Genomic DNA, 23,022 nt, shown 5'->3' with positions numbered 1-23,022 from the left:
AGAGAGAAAGAAAGAGAGAAAGAGAGAGAGAAAGAGAGAAAGAAAAAAGTCACATTAAAGCCTAAAATGAAGAGTTACCACTGAAGAATATGAAACTTTGAAAATTTCATGAGAATCATCCAAACCTACCCTACACAGCATTACAGAACACAGGTTAAATAAATCATACCTGTGTTACTTTTGATACAATGGTTAAAACCAAATGTAAAGACTACTGCAAGCCAATCTTACACTCAGTGTTCTGCAGTATAAATGAGCACAGTTCCAATTATGTCTCTACTGAGGGAAGCAACAGGCAGCATATAAATGCAAACAGCCTTCATTAGACACATTGTCATGAGTATATTAATCATGTCAAGAAGCATTGCTCAAGCTTCCTTCAGTGCAATTTAACATACCTTACTTTATTAGGATGCACTTAATTTCACTATGCTTTCTCCTCATTATCATTTATGATGACCAATTAAAATGTTTGTGTCTGTCTCTAAGCAAATTACTCCTGTAATTCAGGTAGCTGAAATCACCGCTCATCCCACACTTCTATCATCTCCTTCTCTCAGTGTAATACCTTTCTTTGCCCAGCCTCTCTTACCATTGTAAACAGAAAAAAAGCTTACTTAGATTGAATAGTTAATATATAAACATAAGTCTTTTTACAGCACAGACATTAAGAAGTGGGTTGATTCTCCACCTCTCACACCCTTTGCCTTGAGTACCCCTGTTATACAGCCTTGGTTTTGTTCCCTTGGGGTCACAAGCGTAGCTCATATAGTCAGAAAAAAACCATAATGAAGCAAGGGAAGCCTCAGGCATTGTTCTCAGATTGGGATGAAAGTTGTGCGCAGCTTCACTTCATTTGGTCCATACATGGAACAAATGCAAACATGCAGCAACTTTACCCTTTTGCTTCCTCCCAAGCCTGCATATTGGGGTTCTCTCATGAGCTTTTCAAATGATAACAGAATGTGCCATTCCACGCATGTTCCCAGCATCCATAAACAAGCCCAAACCATTTTTACTATTCTAAAAAGTATCAGGCGCGAGGGCATAATTTTTTCTGAACCTTTGACAACACAACTGCGAGCCATTCATTTGACTACAGCTGTTATTTCTGGCTTCATGTATACTGAAATAAGATTAAAATAACTGGAAGTTAGGTGGAAATTCTGATTACACAGAGTGCTTCTGCTGTGGAACTCAGGGCAAGCAGAAATGGCTGAGCAACATCTGGGATCACCAAGCTATGCTTATGAACTCATTTATCTGTGGATTACCTTGGGCTCCTGGAACTAATGATACAAGGCTTGTTCCTCAGAAGCTGCTGGAACTCAGCTGCAGAGCAATGGTATTTGCCTTATTTTCTAAAGAAACATACTTGTTCTCGTTTACATAACTACTTTGACATTACAGTAATGACTTTCAGAAAAACGCTGATAATTGCAAGGATGAAGAAATAAGTCTGAAGACAGTGCTGCCTTTTAGAACAATTATAATTTCATTAAAATAGGAACATAACTTAAAGATAGATTTTATTCTCTTTGATGATTTACTCATGCAAACTGCACATAAAAGAAAACAGTACAGTTTGTGAAACATGTCAAATGTAAAGACCCAAAATGCTAAGTACAGAAGTAGTGTGACAACGTCTCAAAACGGAATCCATGGTAGTACGGCTAATACCTTTTCCTATTTGCTGAACACAGATTTTAATGGTTCTTTTGCCAGCCCCACTGTTAAATTCATGAACTGTTTACACATCTCCTATACACTTATGTAGACTTATTTTACAAGCGCAACAGTTTTGTTATAAAAAAACTCCACGTATATGATTTAAAAGCCTTTGTGTTTAGGAGAGCAAATTATAGTATAATCAATGAGGCCTCATCTAGTCCACCAAAACTACAATGAAAAGTGACTGTAGAGCTTTCTTGCAGAATTCACATTTTGTGCCTTAGCAATTCATTTCTTTCTCGCAAGAGGTCCATTGTATTTAACCATCCTGGAAACGTTCAATAACTGTTACAGATTTTTATCTTGAAATTGGGAAAGTAAGACTTTCAAACACATGAGGTTATCAACACAACTTTCTTAGTTTTAAAATACAAAATATTTAGAATCCCTAATATTTTCATGCTTAAAGCCCTGCAATGATACATATATGACTTAGATACTTCTTTGTCCAGTTTTCATTATAGTATGGTTGTATATATATTGCAGAAATTATATTTTCCTGTGGATCAATTACATTTTTAGATTTAAAACTGAACCAAATAGAAATTTGATGGCACTGACACTTAAAAACTCATGATATAGTGTGGAGAAGGAAGAGCAAATGAACTACACAACCCATTATAAATGCATTAAATCTTTGTTATATACATAATGGAATCCTGCTTTACTGCCAGTTGCTACTATGCATCTGTTTTTCCTATTATACAAAGTTTTCCGACCTGAAAGCACACATCTACTTTTTTTAAAACAACTTAATCTATTGTAAAATATTGTACTGTATTTTGAACATGAGTACAGAATCAAAATAGATAATGGCACATTTAAAAAACTCAATATCCTACAGATGATTGGATAATGAGAAAAAGTGTACCTACAATCATCTCATCAGAAACAAACTACATCATGGAATGTTAGTTATCCAAGTTCGCACAGTAAATAACATTTTAAAACTGCAATCACCTATCAGCCAGCATCACATTGAAGGCATCTTTAAACATTCAAGCAAAAGACTGCTGGCATTAACTACTGAACCATTCTCACACACACACCACACACACCACATTATAATTACATTGTTTCCAAGATACGGTAGATACTGATTTTTTTTTTTCCACAAGAAAGGTATCAAAATTTTTGCTACTAAAAGATGACAGTGCTTACACAAGAAATAAGTACAAGTTAGCTTGCAAGTACAAGACAATGACAAAAAAAAGTCGAGTTGTCTGAAGAAGGATTTTAGGCTTTTCTGGCATCCAAAACCATGAGTAAAACTCCTTAGTCTGCGACTCAAAAATCCACAAAATATCATCCTACTTTGGAATACTAAGTATTCCATACTTGATAACCCTGTATTTTACAATATGCTTACTGGTTTCAGCCTAGCAACAAGGGGTGGTTATAGATATCTATTCTGACTGGAGAATTAAAGCTCTCCTCCCACCAGAATCAAGTGTTAGTGTGGGGAAAAAACCCACCTGACATCAATTTAAAATTAAAAAAAAAATCAAATCTATTTAGTAATGATCCTCACCTAGGATTGGTATGTGCATAAGTACTGTATGTCATATACTGTACTGGCCCTATTAAACAAATTAAAAACCCCAACAGTTAAAAGCCAACCAAAATGCTATACATAAAAACCCAAATGTTCTTCTTCCAATGTTCTTCCTCTCATAATGTGCAAAACAACAAAAAGGCAAAAAGACTAAAAGCAAATTTACTGTTACTGTCTTTCTCTTGCCTAGTGCTTTATGACCTTGCTAACGTTACAAAGTCAATAGGGACTATGCAGAACTTTGGTATAAAAATGTCACATAATATTACTATCACAGTCTTGGGGATGACCTTCAGTAATTCACCCCAAAGTTTGTTAAAATAATACCAAATTAAAAATGAAATAAACCACATTGTACTGTACACACACTTTACACATTAAGCACAAAAAATAACTAGTAAAACTAATACTTAAAAAAAAAAAGTCTTTTGCAAAGAGACTAGAACTGGTGTTCTGTGTCATCTCCACCTGCCAATCGTTAAAGCCAAATTTGAGTTGGATTTTTAAAAATGAATAATTTTAAGCTACAATTTCTCCTAGATGGAGACTGGTCTGTTGTTGGTTTCCCTTTAAAGTCACAGATGTGTATCTAAGGAACTGATGCAACCAAGTTTTTAATCAACTTCCTGACGGCTGGGCCTGGGAGGGAGGCGCCAGGACGATCTGGGACAGCACGGGCTCCGTGCTCTGGTCCGCCATCTGCGTGAGCACCGAGGTGGCCACCGCCTCCGCCTTGGACGTGGAGCTCACGCCGTTGGAAGTGCTGACAGAGCTGTGCTGGATTGCTTCTGTGTGCGGGCTGCTGGGTACCGAGATGTCTTCGGAGCTGTCATCTTTATCTGCAGCTGAACAAGAAAAATGCATTTATTCTGTCCCCAGGAACACACACCGCCTCATCCCAGTAACAGCAGTCTCCCCTCAACAACTAAAATTCATGGTGTAATGCAGCACAAATTGTAAAACAAGCTTATTTCCGTTTTTTTAAAGAAAATACTACTTTGTGAGCAGAAAAACCGGACTGCAGTATGGACTGTTCAGGAAACCAGAACATTTTCATGTCTTCAAAGCCATGATTAAAATTTCCTGCCTAGTAAATCAGCCAGTGGGTACCATGCCTAATTCTAATGATGCATATTCACATCAGCTGCTGATTAATCAAACAAGAATAATTCTACATTCAGTAATGAATATTTGTGATCATGAGTAAGATATCTGAAAAAATATTACTGACACTGCTATATTTACTGGACAATACTTACATAAGTTTTCAGCCCCCATTCTTTTAACAGGATGAAGTCCCATAACTTTACAAATGCCTCTCAACAGAGTTTAAAATTGTTAAAACTGGTTTTAAAAGTATTTTCAGAGTATTTCACATGTTCTCCACAAAACCAAAGTTAATTAGCCAGAGTTACATCATTTTTTCCCATGACAGAGTAAGCAGGTAAAAAAAAAAAATTATCACTGTGCAAAACTAGAGTTTCCAAAATGGTCACGACTTAAAATGTCCTTCTTGCACAGACACTCTAAGTCGTGCTAGAATAATTCTTTTTTCCAGAGTTGCAGAAGTTAACTAAGGTATTATGCAAACAATGCCAAACTAAAAGCTGAATTCAAAACTAAAAAACCAAGAACAGAAAATTATCCTACTGTTTTTCACTCAAAAATAGAAATATGAATGCTGAATTTCATTATAACTTTTTTGTATCACTTTGTGCTACTTAATGTTTGCAAGTACTTTTCACAACAGTTTTATACACTGACCCAAATCAGTACCCAGCTGAAATATTGGAAGTCCCTTTTAAAGTACTACTGACTCTCATGATCCACACCAACACAGCCAGAAGCAGGCACAAGCTATTGCTTGGGACAAAGCAATGGAACAACGCTTGGTTTTCTCTAGTCTTGTCTTTGCAATCTCTTTCAGATTTGCCTGAGATTGGCCTACAAGTTCGGAAGTGTCTCAGGGGAAGAGAAACTATGGGAAAGGGTGACACTAACATGAGGAGACAAGCAATGCTGTGGTATCACATCCTCATTTCCACAGAAAGCCAGGCTAACAGCAGCAACTAAAAGGAACATTAAGTGTCAAAAAACAATAATGAAATAAAGTTTGTGTTTTACTGTGGTTTATATGACATGCTAGCTATGGGTAAGAAAATTTACAAACTTAGCAAGTTGAGACCCCAAAATAAAGATCTTTGAGCAGCCCTATGCATACTAAGAACACACTCCTCTTCGAAGCTTGAGAACAACCGTTCAATTATTGACTGCTTCTAGAAAAGAATGGTAAGGTCAAAAAGGATGGGTATGCAAGGAAACTGCTCTCTTTCTTTTTAGAAATACTGCCTACAAGAGCAAGGTGGCAATCTCTCCTACAACTCTACTAAAAGAGCATGGACATAATAGCTTAAAAGTTAGAATGCTCTTATCCACAAGGCCAACTGTTTACAGATTTACACTTTTTGAAAAACAGATCTTTCAAACATTAAAGGAGAGAGATATTGATGACAGTGAGCTAGATCTGCTGACAATTACTGCATATCCAAAGGTTTCATGGTAACTGTATACAGCAAGTGCAAGGAAATTAAGGTATTTCCAAAAGGCATTTGTAACCCTTAGAAGAGTTTGCCAATTGAAGAACAGAAAGAATATGAACAAGTATCAATTCAGTTAAAAGTATTCAACAGGGTGTCATCTTTACTATACCTCTATTGAGACCTACATGATCTCATGTAAAAACAAGTAAGAAGGAACATATGCAAACTGTTAAAAATAGAAGCTCTAGTGCCACTTCCTGAAAAATACTCCATTACTAATTATGAGTAGCATATTCTTTCCTCAGACAGAATGAAAAGGCAGCAAGTAGGACAACATGTATCAAATACCGTCTCTCTGCTGTAACACCTGCATCTTCAGAGCTGCTGTTATACTCCTATGAATCTCAATCTTCCTCTCAGCTTCTTTTGCTGATTCTCCATGTCTGTGTTGTCCAAAACCTCCTCATTCTCAATAAAAATGGTTAGTTTTAAATGCTAGAGAGGAAGTTAAATTAGATCACCATCTTTCAGCCAGAGAAGGAAGGTCTTCCACTGTTCTGTCTTCCTTAACATGTATTTCTTAACTCAAAAGAAATGCCTGTAATGGTATCACAGTGGTAAAGAACAGGAGAAAGGCCTGATTTTCTGACTTTGATGGGCTCAGGAAGATCCTATGAGCAATGTAAGAAACAGTTACAAGTACAGAGATGACCACCAATGTACAAGAGCAGTGTTCATATTGTAGAGCAGATAAACAAACATGCTGAGCTAAAGACAAAAATGTACATGATTGAGGTATTTTCAGATGCCAGGGGCTAGAGAGGGGGAGTTTACAGCAGGCAGATGATTATATAAGACACAGACCTAACACTAATTTATGGTAATAAACTGGACTGGAAGCGTAAATTCTTGCGATAACATACAAACCGATACTTAGAAATGAGCTGACACCCTAAAGAATAGCTATTTGGATTTTCTTCAATGTCCTTCCTTATGTAGCCCCAACTTTACAGGAACAGTGGTCAAAAACTGAATAAAAAACTCCATTTGAAGAATTAAAGCCAAACAAGAATATCTATGCAATGATTATAGAAGGTATTTAGAAGTCATCTTATTACAGAGGTGACTTGTTTTCCTAAGCCTGAAGACTGGGAATGAAGAACAAAGGCTTTCAGAAGAACACAAAAAAGTCATACTTAAATTCTGAATTCTGACAGATTTTTATTTTCCTTTTTTTCTTAATTGACCAGAGAATTGCCAAGCACAGGATTGTGATTTCAAGAGTGCAACTGATTCATAACAGAATCATACAGTAGATAACAATGTAAAAAAAAAAAAAAAAAGCTAAAGCATTTTAGCTTTTTAATGGCTCCCCCAGCTTTGCCTCAAATCAAGGAAAATGCACAGTCCAAATTAGAAATTAATTCACAGAAATAATGTTTGCTGTATATTAGAAGGCTGAAAATTTACAGAGCTATATCACATGAACTTTCCAAGGCTACATAGTTTCTAGACAGGCTGTGTCATGAGGAGCAAGCCTTTGGACATTGAACACAATGTGGGCTATAGGAAAGATTTAAAGAGCAGCAAAACAAGCACAGACTTTTGAGGATATACTAAAAAGTACCTTTTTGGAGTAGTCAAATATTGCTGCTATTTGCTTCTTACCAACAGTATTGGTAAGCATTGCTTACCAATAGCTTTCAGTAAGATAAGCAAACAAAGAGGGAGGGATTTCAGTCTTCTGAAGAAAAAAACCCACCTACACCAAAAAGGGAGTGAGTACACAAGCACTGACGTGATCCTGAACTCCTTTCACTCCCCTGATAATCACTAACAAGGAAGAAGCCTCATGGTAATTCTCATCAGCCCATTCAGGGACTATAGAGGGACCTAAGCCTAGAAATGCTTTTTTCCAGGGAGTTGGCCTTTATGAATATCCTCTGCAGTCACTGAAGAACCACTGCCCGTCCAGAACAGGCTGCAGGAACATAGTGGTTTGAGAGGTTCAAATCATTCAAGGTCTGAAACTGGTCAGTCACCTTCTATCTTCTTTTTTAAAACTAGCTAAGAAAGAACACAAACCTCCCATTTAACGCCACCTACACCACAGCCTCTATTTATCTTCTTTTATATTCAAATACGAACAAATGCTCTTGAATATTATGATGTCCTTGTCAAAAATATGAAAAAAATACCTTAAAAGCCCTTTACCCCCTTTTTTTTTTTTTAAAAAAAAACCCCTCTGAATACCACAACATATTTTCTTCTCACAAGTTTTCACCTTTGTCCTACTATAAAAGTCCAGAAAAATCCTGACAAAATACAGGGAGTATTGTAGAAGACTTTTAGAAATTACCTAGTATGGAAGATAACACAAAAAATAAATGAACAGCATCTAGATTTCTTGTATACAGAGCACTTTCCCCACCACAGCTGAAGATGCAGTCAGAACCAATAGCATCCTTCTTTGGAAAATAAAAAAGTGTAAGCTGGCTGAAAACTAAAACTGCAAGAGAAATTCATCCACACTGACTCAAAGTACAATAACCATTTTTCTGTTTTCTCTGTCCTGATGACACCATCTTTTGAAGCAGGCACAAGACTTTAAAATAAGGAAAATATGATCCCAAAAACAATTTTAGAAGAAAGGGCTACCTGTGCTGTCATGCTTTTCACTTGGCTTGAGAAAAATGTGTCTGGGAAATACAGAAGATCTTAAAAGATATGTAAAAGTAAAGGCCAAAAATACCCTGAAAAGTGATAGATTATTTATTCCTGTTTAAGTGTATAATACATGAAAAACCATCAAATTGTGGACTTGGCTGTTAAAATCTGGTCTACTCAGTGCACAATATTCAGCACTGCAGGAGCTCTTAAAACTAGAGTCTTCGATTTCTTCTACAGAGACAAGACTATTAAACCACTCACTACATTTTGGAAGCAATTCAGCTTTGATTATTTGATGAATATAATATGCTTAATTAAATATACTTTATAGGAACACCATTTTCATGAACACATTGACTGAAACCTTTTTTCCTCTCATAAATTGTACTGTGGGTATGTCACTTAGCCAACATGCTTTCCCAACAATATTCATGCAGAGATAATGTGACAAAATCCTTTCAGAGGGATGGCATTACAACTATCATTCATGTGAAGCTTTTACTTTCAACAGACTTTTCAAGAAACCGAGCTTTGCTTCCAATCTCCTTGCATAATATTTTTTTTTCTAAAATGTAGGCTTTTGCCACTGATTAGTATTTTAGGTCTGATTCATTTTGTATTCTTTACTGAATCAGAAGCATTATAGTCCTTTTCTGAGGGCTGAAAACAAGCACTACTAGACAGGCCATTCACTCATTCTTCAACAAAGAAATCCTTGGCATGTAATCACTTAGACTTATGATGAAATATTTTTCATCCCAATTCGGGAACATGAATCCTCAGAACATCAAAATTCAAGAAACCTAGGGTTTGTTTTTTGTGTGTGTGTTGGGGTTTTTTTTTTGTTAAAAACCTTGCATGCATAATGCTATCCCCTCGTAGCTTCTGTATGAAATTATGTTGTTCTGTCAGATGGGAGCCATAATGGCCTCATCCCTGCAGCAATCATTGTTAATATAAATCCCAAACGTATTTCTATACTGTTCCAATTTACTCCAAGATGCTATTTTCTGTCTTGTCAAAATGACTGGAGATCAAAGGACCAAGATTTATAAGCTCAAAACTGACAAAATCAGTATTCTAAATATATATGGCAATACAGAGTTGCTAAATCTCCTGAATCTTTTAAATTAAAAAATATTGCCCATTCTGATGAAATTGCTTACAATGACTACAAGTAAAGATGGTGGCTATTAAGTTTTATCGCAAGCACCTGAGGATCTGTTTGCATGCAGTACAAAATGTTCCTTTATCCTCCTGAATTACTGACACTGGCAAATTAAAATGAAGTGGCTACATATGGCAGAAACAATCTTCACATTTACAAATATCTTGAAATATCACTAAATCATAAAAACGAAAGCTGTGGGTTATATATTATGAATGTTGCCTAATGCATTCCCAGCTCAGTTATTTGTAACAAATTTGTGTACAATGGACAAAATTGGCCATTTATTCTACAGCAGCAGCAGCTGGTTCTGGCACTGTGTATCACAGCCAAAAAGGAAGCTACAAGTCAGGAAAGCATAATTAACCTTTAAAATGCTGGAAAGATGAAAAATCAAATGAACAACTTAAAATAAAAATATGGATTAGAAAATACTGGTATTGACAGTGTCAGTATTCCCCTCAATACTAGAACTGTTTTTAAAAACACCCTCTCTACAGAAAAGCAGTCACTTAATGTGGGTATCAAAACAATCTAGAAGACATTGTACAGTAGGAGCCATGAACCTGCATCTGATTATTTTAATGGCTCAACTGATCCTGGATGTTATGGTAAATGAGGACAGCTGTTATAGTACCTCTACTGAAATCTCATTACAATGAAAGAAAAACACCCACAAGGACCTTTCACTGTATTAGGCTACGATAAAGTATAAAAAATGGTTTATCATGTGCTCTTAATACTTTAATTATATTTTCCAAAGCAGGTGTAGTAACTGATAGTTCTTAAATGCTAATTATCATATACATTCATTAAACCAACATAAACCTTTCAGTGTTATGCAACAATTCAATTTTGACCTAAAAATACATTTTTAAATATCACATATTAATTCTTGTCTTCTAATAACTTCAAGATTAAAAAAAAAAAGGCTCTTTCATGTAATATATGTAATATTAGAACTGCACTTCTCAATTTTAATGCTCATTCACTTCACTTTGGCAGTATTTCATTGATGCAGCCTCAGGCTATAGGTAATGAAACATTACTCACTATGATAGCCAGATTTCTTCTGCATGGCAGTTACAGGGCAATCTTTATGAGCCAGAAGAAGCTGTTTCAGCTGTGCCACTTCATTTCTCAGCAGGGTGACTTCATTCTAAAGGAGAAGAAAGTTATGTACTTTACCAGGCTCAAACTACACACGTTTTAAAGGTAAGCATTAAGTTTTATAGGATTTTCATTTGTTCATTTAGGGGTAGCTGAAATACAAGAAGTTTCCATTTGGTATATATTGCAAAAATGTACATGTTTCTTTTATCTTAGAAAATGTAAATATTAGCTGAAACATGGCTAGGTTTGTTACATTAACTGGGAAATGCTTCGAGTTTTTTTTAAAATACAACATATGTTTTTCAGTTTGCAGATGCAGAGTCTACATATAGTCTCATTCACATGATCCAGCTACTGTGAGACTCTTCTGGAAGGTTTTATGATGAATTCTAATCAGAGTAAACCTACATTTAGCTATACACATTTTAACAGATGTCACAGCCAACATTAGAAAAGGGAAAATACAAAAGAAAATCCAAAAAGCCAATGCAGAATAATTTTTCAGTGACTATTTATACTTGGACTTCAAAAAAGAAAATCTCATGTACTGGAAAACAATTTAGCAAATATTGGTTGATCTCCAGACTGATTTTTATTTTGGCAGCCATACATAAACATGTTCTATGAAGGAATCATTGATAATAATGACAAAATCCGGAGATGTCAGCTTGTGTCACTAAAGCAGAGTGCAATCTAAGAGACAGCACCTGCACAATCCAGCGACTGGGTTCATTTCCAGACTGTGCCTTTCCACTATTGGGTGACCTCGAACAAGGTCATTTTACTGCTTTGTGCTTCACCTTCTCCATTTGTAAACTGGAGGACAGCAATACTTACCTCCCCGGGAAAGCAGTTTGGTGTCTATAGACGAGAAGTGCTACGTAACCGCGTTACACGGGATAATCCAAATTAAGAATGGCATGGCACTTTGATAGACCCACTTTTACTTTATAGAGTGGAAAAATATTTATTAATCAAATGATCTGCAATGCTTTGTGATCCCTATATCTGGACACAATATGTGTTTTTCATGGGTTATTTTATTTTCAATATAAATCTTTCCTATTAATACCTGAAGTTACTTCAAGTGTAAGAACCTTTGCATATTTGTGTAATATACCACACGTGCGACATAATTATTTAGTAAATGCTTATGTTCATACATTTAGGAGCAAGTTAAAGAAGAAAACCAACAGAAGAAAATTGGATTGCATTTGAAATTATCTGAAAAAATAAACTACAAGAAAGTCAACCTATTTACTTGCAAGCAAGAAATAAAGCAATGCTGCCAGAGATGAGATGAATTACAAGTTAAAGGATTCCAAAAGACAACAATTCTTTCAAAACAAAACTTATTATGTTTAATTACACAAAGTAACTAAAACATCAGACTGTTCAAAGAAAAGCTCCTCTTCTGTGTTCTCTCTCTCCATTTAGAAGACAACCAATTTCAAGCCTTTATACATGCAAAATCCTCTTAAGGTCTCCTTTTCTATTCAGTCCTTTTATTGTGTAAAATACCCTTTAGAAACTTTTTATTAAAACCAAAGGCTGGAAGATGCCAAAAATCTGACTTCACAGACATTTATAATGGAAGAAAAATGTGATCGCAAACAAAAAGGTTTGTAACAAAAGAAACCCAACCAAAAGCCCCACAAATTCTCTACCAGGTGGCATTACATGTCCTGAAACCTTAGGCTGTTAAGAAAGTACAGGACTACTGCCTCCAGCTCTGTCTGCCCTTAGTTCACCATGTTATTTACTGAGGAGCCACAAATCTTGATGCCAAGCAGGCAGCTGCACAGCATTGACAAAGTTTGGGTAGAAAAAAACACACTGATGTAGTTTTGAGACACTTGATAATCTACAGAAGCAACAATGTAATGAAATATGAAATATAGTTCTGTTAGTTCAAAGGAACTCTGGCAATCAGGAAAAGGTTTGCAGAAATTTTCTACCTTGTCTCCCACATTTTAAGGAAGAGTTTTATACACAAACAGCACATGTAAGTATGAAATTGCTGTTCATCTGTGGAAGTAAAATTAATATGTTTCTGAAGAACTTTTATAACACAGTTTATAGATCAGTGTCAGCTGTATTAAAAATATTAAGACTGCTGCTAGCATAAATACAAAAAGGAAATACATTATCCAAAATAGAAGCAAACTTGGAAAACATGGATCAGCATTCCTATAAAAAGAGGTAGAGGTAATCTCTAGAACAATGCTAGCTGTATATTCCATAACAGGAACACTTGTGCCAACAGTACTATATGCAATGCACACATCACTCGTGACACTAGAACAGAGTTCTGTTTGCTAGACACATGAGTGGGGAATGCCACAGAACGACAACCTATGGTTGCCAGTTACATATTACCAGTAAGAACCACTTCTGACTGGTAAAGGGGACTGCTAGAACCAATTCTTACACATACTGCAGTTAATTATCTTGTATGTGACAACAGCAAGTCTTTCCATCTCATTCAAAACATGTGAATATGTGGTGGTCATTGAATATGTGGTTAACATGGTGAAAACATGGCTACCAAGAAATACATGACACAAACACTTTTAACAGCTGGCATGAAGAAAGATTATTTCAAGTTTTCACACTGGAAAGGTTCTCCTCATTAGTGAGATAGAGGCAAGCGCAGGTATCAACATTTCTTCAAAGCAGCATGTAACATTACTCATATGCTGTGGAGAAGAATTTGTATGTTCCCACATTTTGAAATGTGCTAGCATTAGAAAGCAGGTTTCTGGAGAAAAGCATATTGACTTGTACCTGCACTCCATCTTCCAAAAGATGCTTTCCTTTCTGTATTCTTATGAAGGGAGGACACGGTATATGACACATTCTTCTGTATCTGCCTATTTCTCCCTGCACCCAAAATGCAGATGTAACAGTGGGACCATGGGACCACATTAGCCCTTACTCAGCATGGTGTGGGACAACATTTGTGATACATTTACTAGAAGTATCATCAGAGGCAGATAAATGTGACTTCTGGGGATAGGGGATTGTCTGTGGCTGAGTTAAACAGCATTTTTCCCGTTTCTTTTTGGACAACTTCCTTTATGGGAAAGGATCTTTACTTATGGGCATACTTTCATAATTTAGCCTTCCTAAACAGTTCTGCAGCATCAGTACAAACTATCACTTGATTGCTGCTCACTGAAAACCCACTGTGACCTCACAAGGAAGACAGGCCATTCTTCTAAAGCTTCGCCCTCTAAGATTAATAAAGCAACAGGGACCAAATACAGAACCTATAATGCACTTTGGCATCTGATCCTGCAACGTGGCTCGGTGGCCACTACAGACATTGTCAATACCTTCTTAATACATTATACAGCACCCCATACCCTGCAGGATTGTGCAAGGCACAGAGGCCACACAAGGTGGTGAATAAAATTTAAGATCAATAAACAGGTCAACACATTAATAGAAAACACAGTCCACAAAAATCGAAACAGTAAATAAACTTCAAAATGTTGGAAGCATGAAAACAACGTACACAGCAGAGCCTATAAAAGACAGCCTACCTAACCTACCTAACCTGTTACTAGTGATGTAATAGACGGAAATTTTCCCTTACGCAAATATTTGAAAAATACTGCTTAAAAATGAAGTTGCTTTCAAACATTTAAAAGAAGAACTTGATAGGAGTTAACGTACAGAACAATATATATACATCAACCAAGCCTTTTCAAAATCCATACATAGTGTTAGTGAGCTTCCAGTCTTAAAAACTGACATCAGAATCTCTGACACAGACATTACGAGAAAGCCAGTAACAAAGTGTTGAAAGGAGTCAGAATTGTTACATGAAGCAATGCAATGCAGTTGTTTTGGTATGAACAAGCTTTTGGAAATGTGACATCTTGGTAAATTCAGCTGAGCAGGCCTCTTAGATATTAAATAAAATATGAACTACTAACCCAAACAGTCTATAAAACTGCACTACGGCAAAACTCCAAACTTACTCAGTTTTCTATTAAATACAAAGTCAGTAATCACGGGTCATTACTGCCCACTCCGCTGATCAGCTGTGTTAGCCTGTCAAGCTGTTATTACGGAAATATAGGATTGATTAATGTTTTCACATAAAGTACAGTTTAATTATTTCTCTGACATCCAATTTCCTTTAAAATTATTCTGTTCTTTACAGTTAACAGTTTTATTTTTGGTATACTGTAAGAAAATCTTTCTTAAATTCACTATTACTGAATTAACTCTTAGAAACCTTTTGGTTATGGTATTTATGTGATTTTTTTAATTATAAAACTTGTTATATATGTGTGAAAGGCAGTTCACATGATACCAAACACTACTTTCACAAAAAACCTGAATTATGGCTGAATTTTTTCATTCTCCTTCACTCCTTTCTTTGAGTATTTAAGCTACAGTGCTACATATAATTATGTAATTAATGGACTTAATTGAGGACTATGCATTAAAGGAATATGTCTAAAGACTGTGAACAGGTATGAGAAGAATACATATTTCCAAGAAATTTAACTAATGCTGGTGCACAGTGTTATGATTCTTGCAACACAGGAAACCATTTCACGTTGTGTGCTTAGGTAGGAATTTTTTTACATTTCAGGGTCTGGGATGCTGAGTGTTTTTAAAGACATGAACACGAAGACAACTGATACACCGTAATTTTGATTATATGATAAAACATAACCTCAACATGCCCTACTTTCCTGTTGGTCAAACTGTGATGTTTTCTATACCAAACAGCACGAGAGGTGAGTTTTCATAGGAAGATGATGATTCTGTGAATTTGACTCAGTGAACAGCTCTGATGAAGAAAAACAAGTGACACTTTAACATATCAAAATACGTTTCACTGCATTTTCTAAATGAATGCTTCCTTTAGGAATTACATAATTTTTCCTTTCAGCAACTTCCAAAACTAAGCTTTTAGACTATTTTGAAAACAATAATTTGTGCCAATTCTTACATGCTGCTGAAAAACATTAGGAAAGTGTGCTTTAACATTTAATAGTAGTTTAAACAAAAGGGTCACAGACTGCCCTATGGGGAAAAAGTGCATTCACACGAGAACTTTCTGAGACTGACTACCTCAGATGAGGTGGAAAAGTGATCTGCAACATACACTGGCCCTACCCTCTTACAGCACACTTTGTTTCTATAGGATTTAGGCGGCGGTGGTGAAAATTTGCCCCGCCACTGCTGTACCCATTTTGTGGACAAAAGAGGCCTTCAGTATCCACTGATGTCAACCTGACACCTTTTACAAGCACTTCATTCACTTTAAAGGAAAAAAAGTGAAGTTAAAAAGAACCAAAGGAAATAAACCCAACACTTAAATAACTCAGGCTGTGATACAAATTAAGAGCAAGATGTGTTCAAGGTAAGACTATTTCTTTGCTCGTAAGTGTTGCTTCCAACACATCTTGTCATCTCAGTTTAGTATCCTAATCTGAAAGTTATCTCAAATGGAAAAAAGGATAAAAAAGTTATGATCCTAAAGTTTACATATCTTGAAATATGAGTATGCTCTTATCCTCTAGTTTTACTGCTATATGCAGCTAGTTCTGAATTTTCAAGCCTGAGCTGAGCTACCAGCTATAAAACCATTTATATTTCAGATTTCATGCAAAGTTTTAAGTTCCACTGATCAAGGATCACTGTGTAAGAACAAAAAGACGTACTAATTTTTCCTTGAAATAAAAAGTATACCTGTAACTGGCCATTTAGTGAGCTCAGGTCCTCAGCTTTTTTCTCCAATGACTGCACCCAGACTTTCCGTTTCTGTCGGCACCTGGAAGCAGCAGCCCGGTTTCTCTCCAGGAACTTTCTTCTTTTCTCATCAGGGTCTTCATTGGCAGCTCTTCTTCGCCGACCACCTGTATTTGGAGTTTGTGGCGTAGGCTGAGCTGGTGATGCCTGAAAACAGTCATGACTTAACTCACAGCACTGGCATAGAAAGTCATCACATCTTGAGAAAAGCATTCAGGGCATTTCTAAATACATTTTGGTTATATACTTTTTTTTTTGAAAGCTGTGCTCATTTAACTCTACTGTGATGTTTTAAAAACTTTTACCCGTACTTACACTCATGATCATCTTACATTAACATATTACACCCAAAATAGCTTTCAAGCTACATTTAGCAGGAAATGAATTTTCTATTTCTGACTCTTCCCACACACCTAGTCACAACTAAAGGATGGCACGATTGCTTATGCCCACTACACAGAAGCTGTTTGACAAATGCTGGCAGTGCTGAGACTCCCTGATCCCTGGATCTCCAGATAGCAATTTCCTACTTGTTGATATGTTCCCCACCACTGAGTAACAATTTCCCTCAATCCACCCACATTATACGACAGTATCAAAATACTTCAATACTTTAACTTACACATTATACTCATTTCAAAGTTGTATACAGACCCTAGACAAAGATTTAATGAAATATGCTAACAATATAACAGATCTTAAAATCCTTTAGAGATAAGATAGAATGTAACTGTCCACATGACATATTCACACATGCACCTCAACATTCCATCTAGCACAGCAAGAAACATTTTAAACTAAAAACCCCAAACACGTACCAGTTGGAATAAATTCTAGATAGCTAATAATAATAAACCCATGGGAACTCAAATCAGTGTCTTAAGAATAAAACACTTGCTATTTTTGATTAATACTAATTGTAAAATAACTCAAGAATAATCAAACAGCAATTTTCATCTTGAAAATTCTGCTATGTAGTATTATGAAAATATTCCTTAAAAAAACAGTATTCAAGGCAGTGTGGGGGAACAGCAACCTTAAGGAGGAGGTCTATTTATGATGGGTCACTTTTTTCCCCTCTTCTGTTCCAAACTATTTGTTTTGATACATTATTTGATTTCACTGGGCAGTGTAAGAATCTGAGGCTTTCATTACAGATGCAGGTCCTTCCAGTTCTGGGCCAGGTGTGTAGCTTTTATAAAATTAATATTCTGCTATGAATTCTGAAAATAACTCTTCGAGATTTTTAAAAGTGTTTTGAAAACACATTTCCGAGAGGTTTTGAGAAATAGAACAGCTGCAATCCTCCAGGATTCACCAGGAAGTGTCTTTCCTCCAGCAGTACTCCCACTTCCAGTCTGACTCAGAGGTTTTGCCTTTTACTCCCCTGTTCTGATCTATCGTCCCAAAAGGACAACACACCACACCTAAAACCAGAGCCCCCCTTCCAGAACCTGAGATGATGAAGTACACTTAAGGACACAGCTGAAACTTTTCCTGTGGCAGCCCAGGAAAGATCCTTCAAGCAAATTAACATAAGCATGATACCTGATGCAAAGAAAAAATTTCTACGCATATTTACGATATAAAATATAATAAACACACAAGAGATGCAACAGAGGCACAAAATAAAAGCACTTATTTTTTCAAATATATATACTGAGCAGCTGTAAAAATCTCAGCTACCACAGAATCTCCTATCAATGAACTCCAGAAATCAGGACTTAGTCCTAAATTTGAGCAGATAGATACTACCTGTTTTGAAATCATCATCTTGGATAATAGATTTTAGAAGCATTTAAGAACATGGGAGACCTGGAAACATTTTACATGCTACAGAACTATTGACTAAAAGAGGAGTCTGTTAACATCTATTTTACAAACCAAGAGTATAGAAAAAAGATATCAATTTGCAAAATAAAAGGAGGGGGTAGGAGGCACATGTCCACTCTTGTCATACCGGTGTTTCAGTTGTTGAAGTTGCAGGCTGTTGTAGTGACTGTGGTCGTGGTTCCTCTGACTGAGTCCTAACCAACCCACTTGGATGTCCCTTGGCAGTATCTCCATTTGTTACCTGAGGGTGCTGCTGGGTCAAGGCTGCTTTCAATCTCTGAAAGCAGAAAATAAAGAAGAAAAAGAAAATAAATAATCTCTCATGCTAACTTGAATGCTTAATCATTTATATTAGCAGTTACTTCCATTCTGGAAACAGGAACTCCAACTCTTAGTTGTTTCTTTTTACAGGCTTTCAGCAGTGACCTAGGCATATACCTACAAATAGGTGCTAAGTTTCTGCAAACATGACAATAGCAACGAGGCTTACATAAGATCCCAGAAAGGGAAGGAAGGCAAACTGAATGGAGACATAAACAGAAAGCCTCATCTGTGGTGAACTGTGCCCACAAACAGGTGAGTGGATGGCCATAAACAGTTGCTGAAACTGGTAGTACACAAGGGTACCAGAAGAGTAATGAAAACACATGAAGGAAAATAGGTAACAACCAGAACATAAACACCTTTCCATTTAAAAAATTCTGGTATTCTCTATCTCTATCCATTTTTAAATACCTTGTTATGCCTCCACTAATTCATGGTCTTTACAATACTCACCTCTGCAATCCTTCCTACGGGTAATTAGATAAAAGCCAAGATATTTGCTGAAACATCTTAATAATGTACAAAATACTAAGAAGCTTCAGGTTTTATGTAAAGATTATTTATGTAGAAATATACAAGGTAACTACTACAGCATGCTACTTTGCAGTAAAAAACTGCTAAAAGGTTTGATGTTCTTTTATTGCACATAGCCACTACGAAGAACAGTAATGTGGAAGTTCAGCTGTATATAATACACCCAAGAGTTACTGACAACCTGATGGACGATTTTCAAACATTTTGTTGACTGCCTCTTGAAAAATACTTCATTCAACTTTTGGCGAAACCTATTAAAACTGTAATATAATACATTCTATTTAAAACAATTTCTTAATCTTAAGCGATAAAGTGTCCAATTTCACTAAATACGACTGCCTGTAATTCCAGATTCTTTCTTAAAATTTCATGAATACTGTATAATTTATCATGAATTTTTCAGTTTTACTGAAGAATGTACCTTATGGTGTCAGAAAATGTTTTTCTACTGAGCGCTGGATTTTTAAAGAATCCAATACAAGTTTAAGAAAAGATTAATGAATTAAACATGACAGTTTGTAGAAATTCTGATAACTTGTTTCATCATATTTTGGAATATGAACAAAGTGTCACCCACATACTAATATTAATAGAATGTCTTAAGAATGCTAGAGAGAGGCAGCATTTGGCCAGCTCAAAATAAACAGAAAACTTTGCACCTATTTATGTAGATATTCTGTATAAACTGTAGTATCCAATGTCTCTCAACAATTAAGTCATTGGAATATACTAACAGCTCTCTCTTACCCTCCATGATGACAGGCTTTCCTGGATCCTATGCTACAATTAAAACAACAGATTGCAGATTACCTCTGTCAGAACTGCCAAAAATCTTCAGGTCTGAAATATGGCAACTTAAGTCAACTACATGGACTTCATAGCATGTAACCACCACCAGTAGGTATCCTAACTGAGGACTACAAAGACAACCAAGAAACTCCAACATTCCTCTACTGGCTCGCTATTAAGGAATCTTTAGCCAGTGACTTCTGAAGAAAGTCTGTTCTGTAGTGATTGCTCTGGATTGAATTAACAGCACATTACACCAGATAGGAACCATGCAAGTGCACACTAAAACTGGGAGCTAATCAAGTCCTGTTCCTCACCTCATTTATTGTACCAACTTCATAAGTTTCCCAGAATGAAGGAGACACTTCAGAAAAGTACACAAATCAAATTTACTGATCTGTTTCCCCAGTGCTCAACTTTAACAATAAAAAATTTAGGATAGCTGCAATCATTTGGGCAGGATGACAAAAATTGTCAAGATATGTCCATAATTTTTAGTATATGTACAGCACTCTGGAAGTCCTTAGGTAGTTAACACTTTAATTAAACTCAAGAATTGACTTGTACCTTCCTAATCCTCCTTGCAGGAACAAGCTAACAAAAAAAATTTCAGTCCCTGTCTCCAGGAGGCTTAAGTGTTCTCTAACTGTCTAATTACAATTACTAAAACCAAACTCTATGATCTACCTGCCAACAACTGCAAAGTTCATGATTGCTCTCTCTCTTCAACTAATCCTGTCTCTAAATGGTAAAACTTTCTACACAGCCACCAGGACTACCAGGGAAACACATCACCTCCAAGTCAGTTTTAAAGAAGTATTCTGTAAAGAAAGTAGCAAGTATTTAACACCAGTATGACAACATCCTTTCCATATGTTATTAACATAAGATTTTTCACTATTTATTTTCATTTATGACTTGAATTACTGTACAAGTATTTCTTTTATCATAACTTGCTGTTAGGCAGGATGTGACAAATTTTCATCAGTGCTAATCAAGAGAGTAGTGACAGCACAAATCAGTTAAAGGATATGCTCTCTTTTATTTCAAGTTGTCATACTATGAGAGTTTTAAAAGTTACCATCTAAAAATTATGTCTATTGGGTTTGCATGGCAAGGTTTTGCACGGGGGGGGGGTGGCAGGGGTGGCTCCTGTGAGCAGCTGCCAGAAGCTCCCTCCTTGTCTGACAGAGCCAATGGCAGCTGGCTCTAGGACAGACCTCCAAAGAGAGTTTGAGGGAGCTGGGTCTGTTCAGCCTTGAGAAGAGATGACTGAGACGGGACATCAGCAGTGTCTAGGAGTATCTGAAGGTGGTATTTGAAGTTAAGACACTGGAGCCAGGCTCTGCTCAGTGGCACCAAGCAATAGGACAAGAGGCAATGGGCAGAAACTGATGCATAGGAAGTTCCACCTGAACATGAGGGAGAATGTCTTTACTGTGCAGTGACCAAGCACTGGAACAGATTGCCCAAGGGAGGGAGTCAGGCTTCCCTCTCTGGAGATAGGCGAGAACTCTCTGGATGCAATCCTATGTCATGTGCTCCAGGATGGTCCTGCAGCACAGGTTTTTGGGGGGTTGGACCAGATAACCACTGAGGTCCTTTCCAACTTGACCCATTCTGTAACTGTGAAGAGTGAGAGGAGTCCTCCCCAGCAGAGGAAGGAGTGGCAGAGATGTCTAAGGAACTGACCACAGCCACCATTCCCCTTCCTCCTGTGCTGCTGAGAGGCAGGAGACAGAGAAGAGTTAAGCCCAGGAAGGAAGTGGGGAAAGGTGTTTTTAAGTTTTGGGTGTATTATCCCACTCAGATGTGATTGGTAATAAAAGAAACTGATTTCCCCAAGACAAGTCTGTTTTGCCCATGATGGTAATTGATGAGTTTGCACTGGGACGTGCAAACAAAGTTGGACTTAACTCTATTTACTGTAATGCTAACATTTAAACATTATATCCTGTAAATTCATAAGTAAACAAACTCCTTTTGAGAATTACATTGTTAAATGTAATGTACTATGAAAACAGGAATAGAAAATACTTAGATTTCATTTCATATTACAAAATTTTAAAGTTGAAATTAAAGTAGTTAGGATTAAATTATCCACAAATGCAGACATATTGTGAAAATCTGAGGAATATTTACAGATTTTCACAAGGAGACTTCCAGCTCCTGTGTTTAACAGGCTTCATATTTTAAAAGGTAATGCTGGAGTAAAATACTATATGCATGTTGTGCTTCTTGTGAGTAGGGAGATAGTTACTCCAAATTCAATGAGAATCTCATCTTTAACAATCAAGTATACAGAAACAGAATAAATGTATACCAGCATTTTTATCTTGGGAAACCTGATGACAACAGAGGTTGTTTGATATTATTTGCTTATAGGCAAACTAAAACTGTTATTTTCAGATGGGTTAATAGCTTTTAAGATCTTGATTAGCAAGGTTTTATCATTCATGTATATCCTTGAAAACAAATCCTCATCACATCTGTCAAAATTTGGTAGGACTAGATCATTCTATCAAGAGCTCAAAGAAACAAGATAATATACTCCAGAAACAATTTGTGAAAAACTCAGATCCATATTTCATATCTGCCACAAAAGCTCATCAGAGTAATAACCCTCCTTCTCCTGGGTGTTATCCTACCATCTGCTCCTCTATTACTTATCTTTATTTTGCAACTAATTAACAGCATAATCTTCTAAATTCAGCAAGTTAATTATCATTATTGTGGTCTTTGCAGCATCATCAGTCCTTATGAAGTCTTGTCTCTCCACCCCCAGAGAATGTATGAAAATGAAGTAGGTTGTGAGAGGGTCTGTTTCTTTAGAGTAGGCTCATTAGGTGTTTGCTGATTAGCTCGGCACGCAGGGAGACAGGTCAGAAGAATTCTGCTGAACACAAGGTCCCATGCCGGGCTCCAGCAAGTTACTGTCGGTTTCTGAACATTTGCCAAGATGCCCTCTGTCACTTCTCAGTAGAAAC

The 23,022-nt window shown here is 36.5% G+C and overlaps 1 protein-coding gene and 1 long non-coding RNA gene across 7 annotated transcripts in view; one reads left to right on the top strand and one right to left on the bottom strand.

Annotated features, from left to right (window-relative positions):
- Positions 1 to 1,472: 1,472 nt before the first annotated feature.
- The window catches only part of ATF2 (activating transcription factor 2), a 50,407-nt gene continuing 28,857 nt past the window's right edge, over positions 1,473 to 23,022 (bottom strand). For all 5 annotated transcript variants that reach the window (XM_017735733.1, XM_017735732.1, XM_008634741.2 and 2 more), the window contains 4 exons: positions 18,516 to 18,665; positions 16,496 to 16,702; positions 10,718 to 10,823; positions 1,473 to 4,131 (listed from right to left, as the gene is read on the bottom strand). In XM_017735733.1, coding sequence (XP_017591222.1) covers positions 3,905 to 4,131; positions 10,718 to 10,823; positions 16,496 to 16,702; positions 18,516 to 18,665 — 690 coding nt within the window. In that variant the 3' untranslated portion in view covers positions 1,473 to 3,904. The remainder of the gene's footprint in view (positions 4,132 to 10,717; positions 10,824 to 16,495; positions 16,703 to 18,515; positions 18,666 to 23,022) is intronic.
- LOC108447037 lies at positions 15,280 to 21,837 on the top strand. 2 transcript variants are annotated; one of them, XR_001862408.1, is made up of 3 exons: positions 15,280 to 15,537; positions 18,800 to 18,964; positions 20,009 to 21,837. It is a non-coding gene; the product is annotated as an uncharacterized LOC108447037 (long non-coding RNA). The 2 variants fall into 2 exon arrangements; XR_001862407.1 differs by having other exon boundaries at positions 19,363 to 21,837.

Source organism: Corvus brachyrhynchos, unplaced genomic scaffold, assembly GCF_000691975.1.
Source record: "Corvus brachyrhynchos isolate BGI_N302 unplaced genomic scaffold, ASM69197v1 scaffold255, whole genome shotgun sequence".
NCBI lineage: Eukaryota > Metazoa > Chordata > Aves > Passeriformes > Corvidae > Corvus > Corvus brachyrhynchos.
Note: the sequence above shows the minus strand (reverse complement) of the source record. Positions and strands in the feature narration are given on the sequence as shown.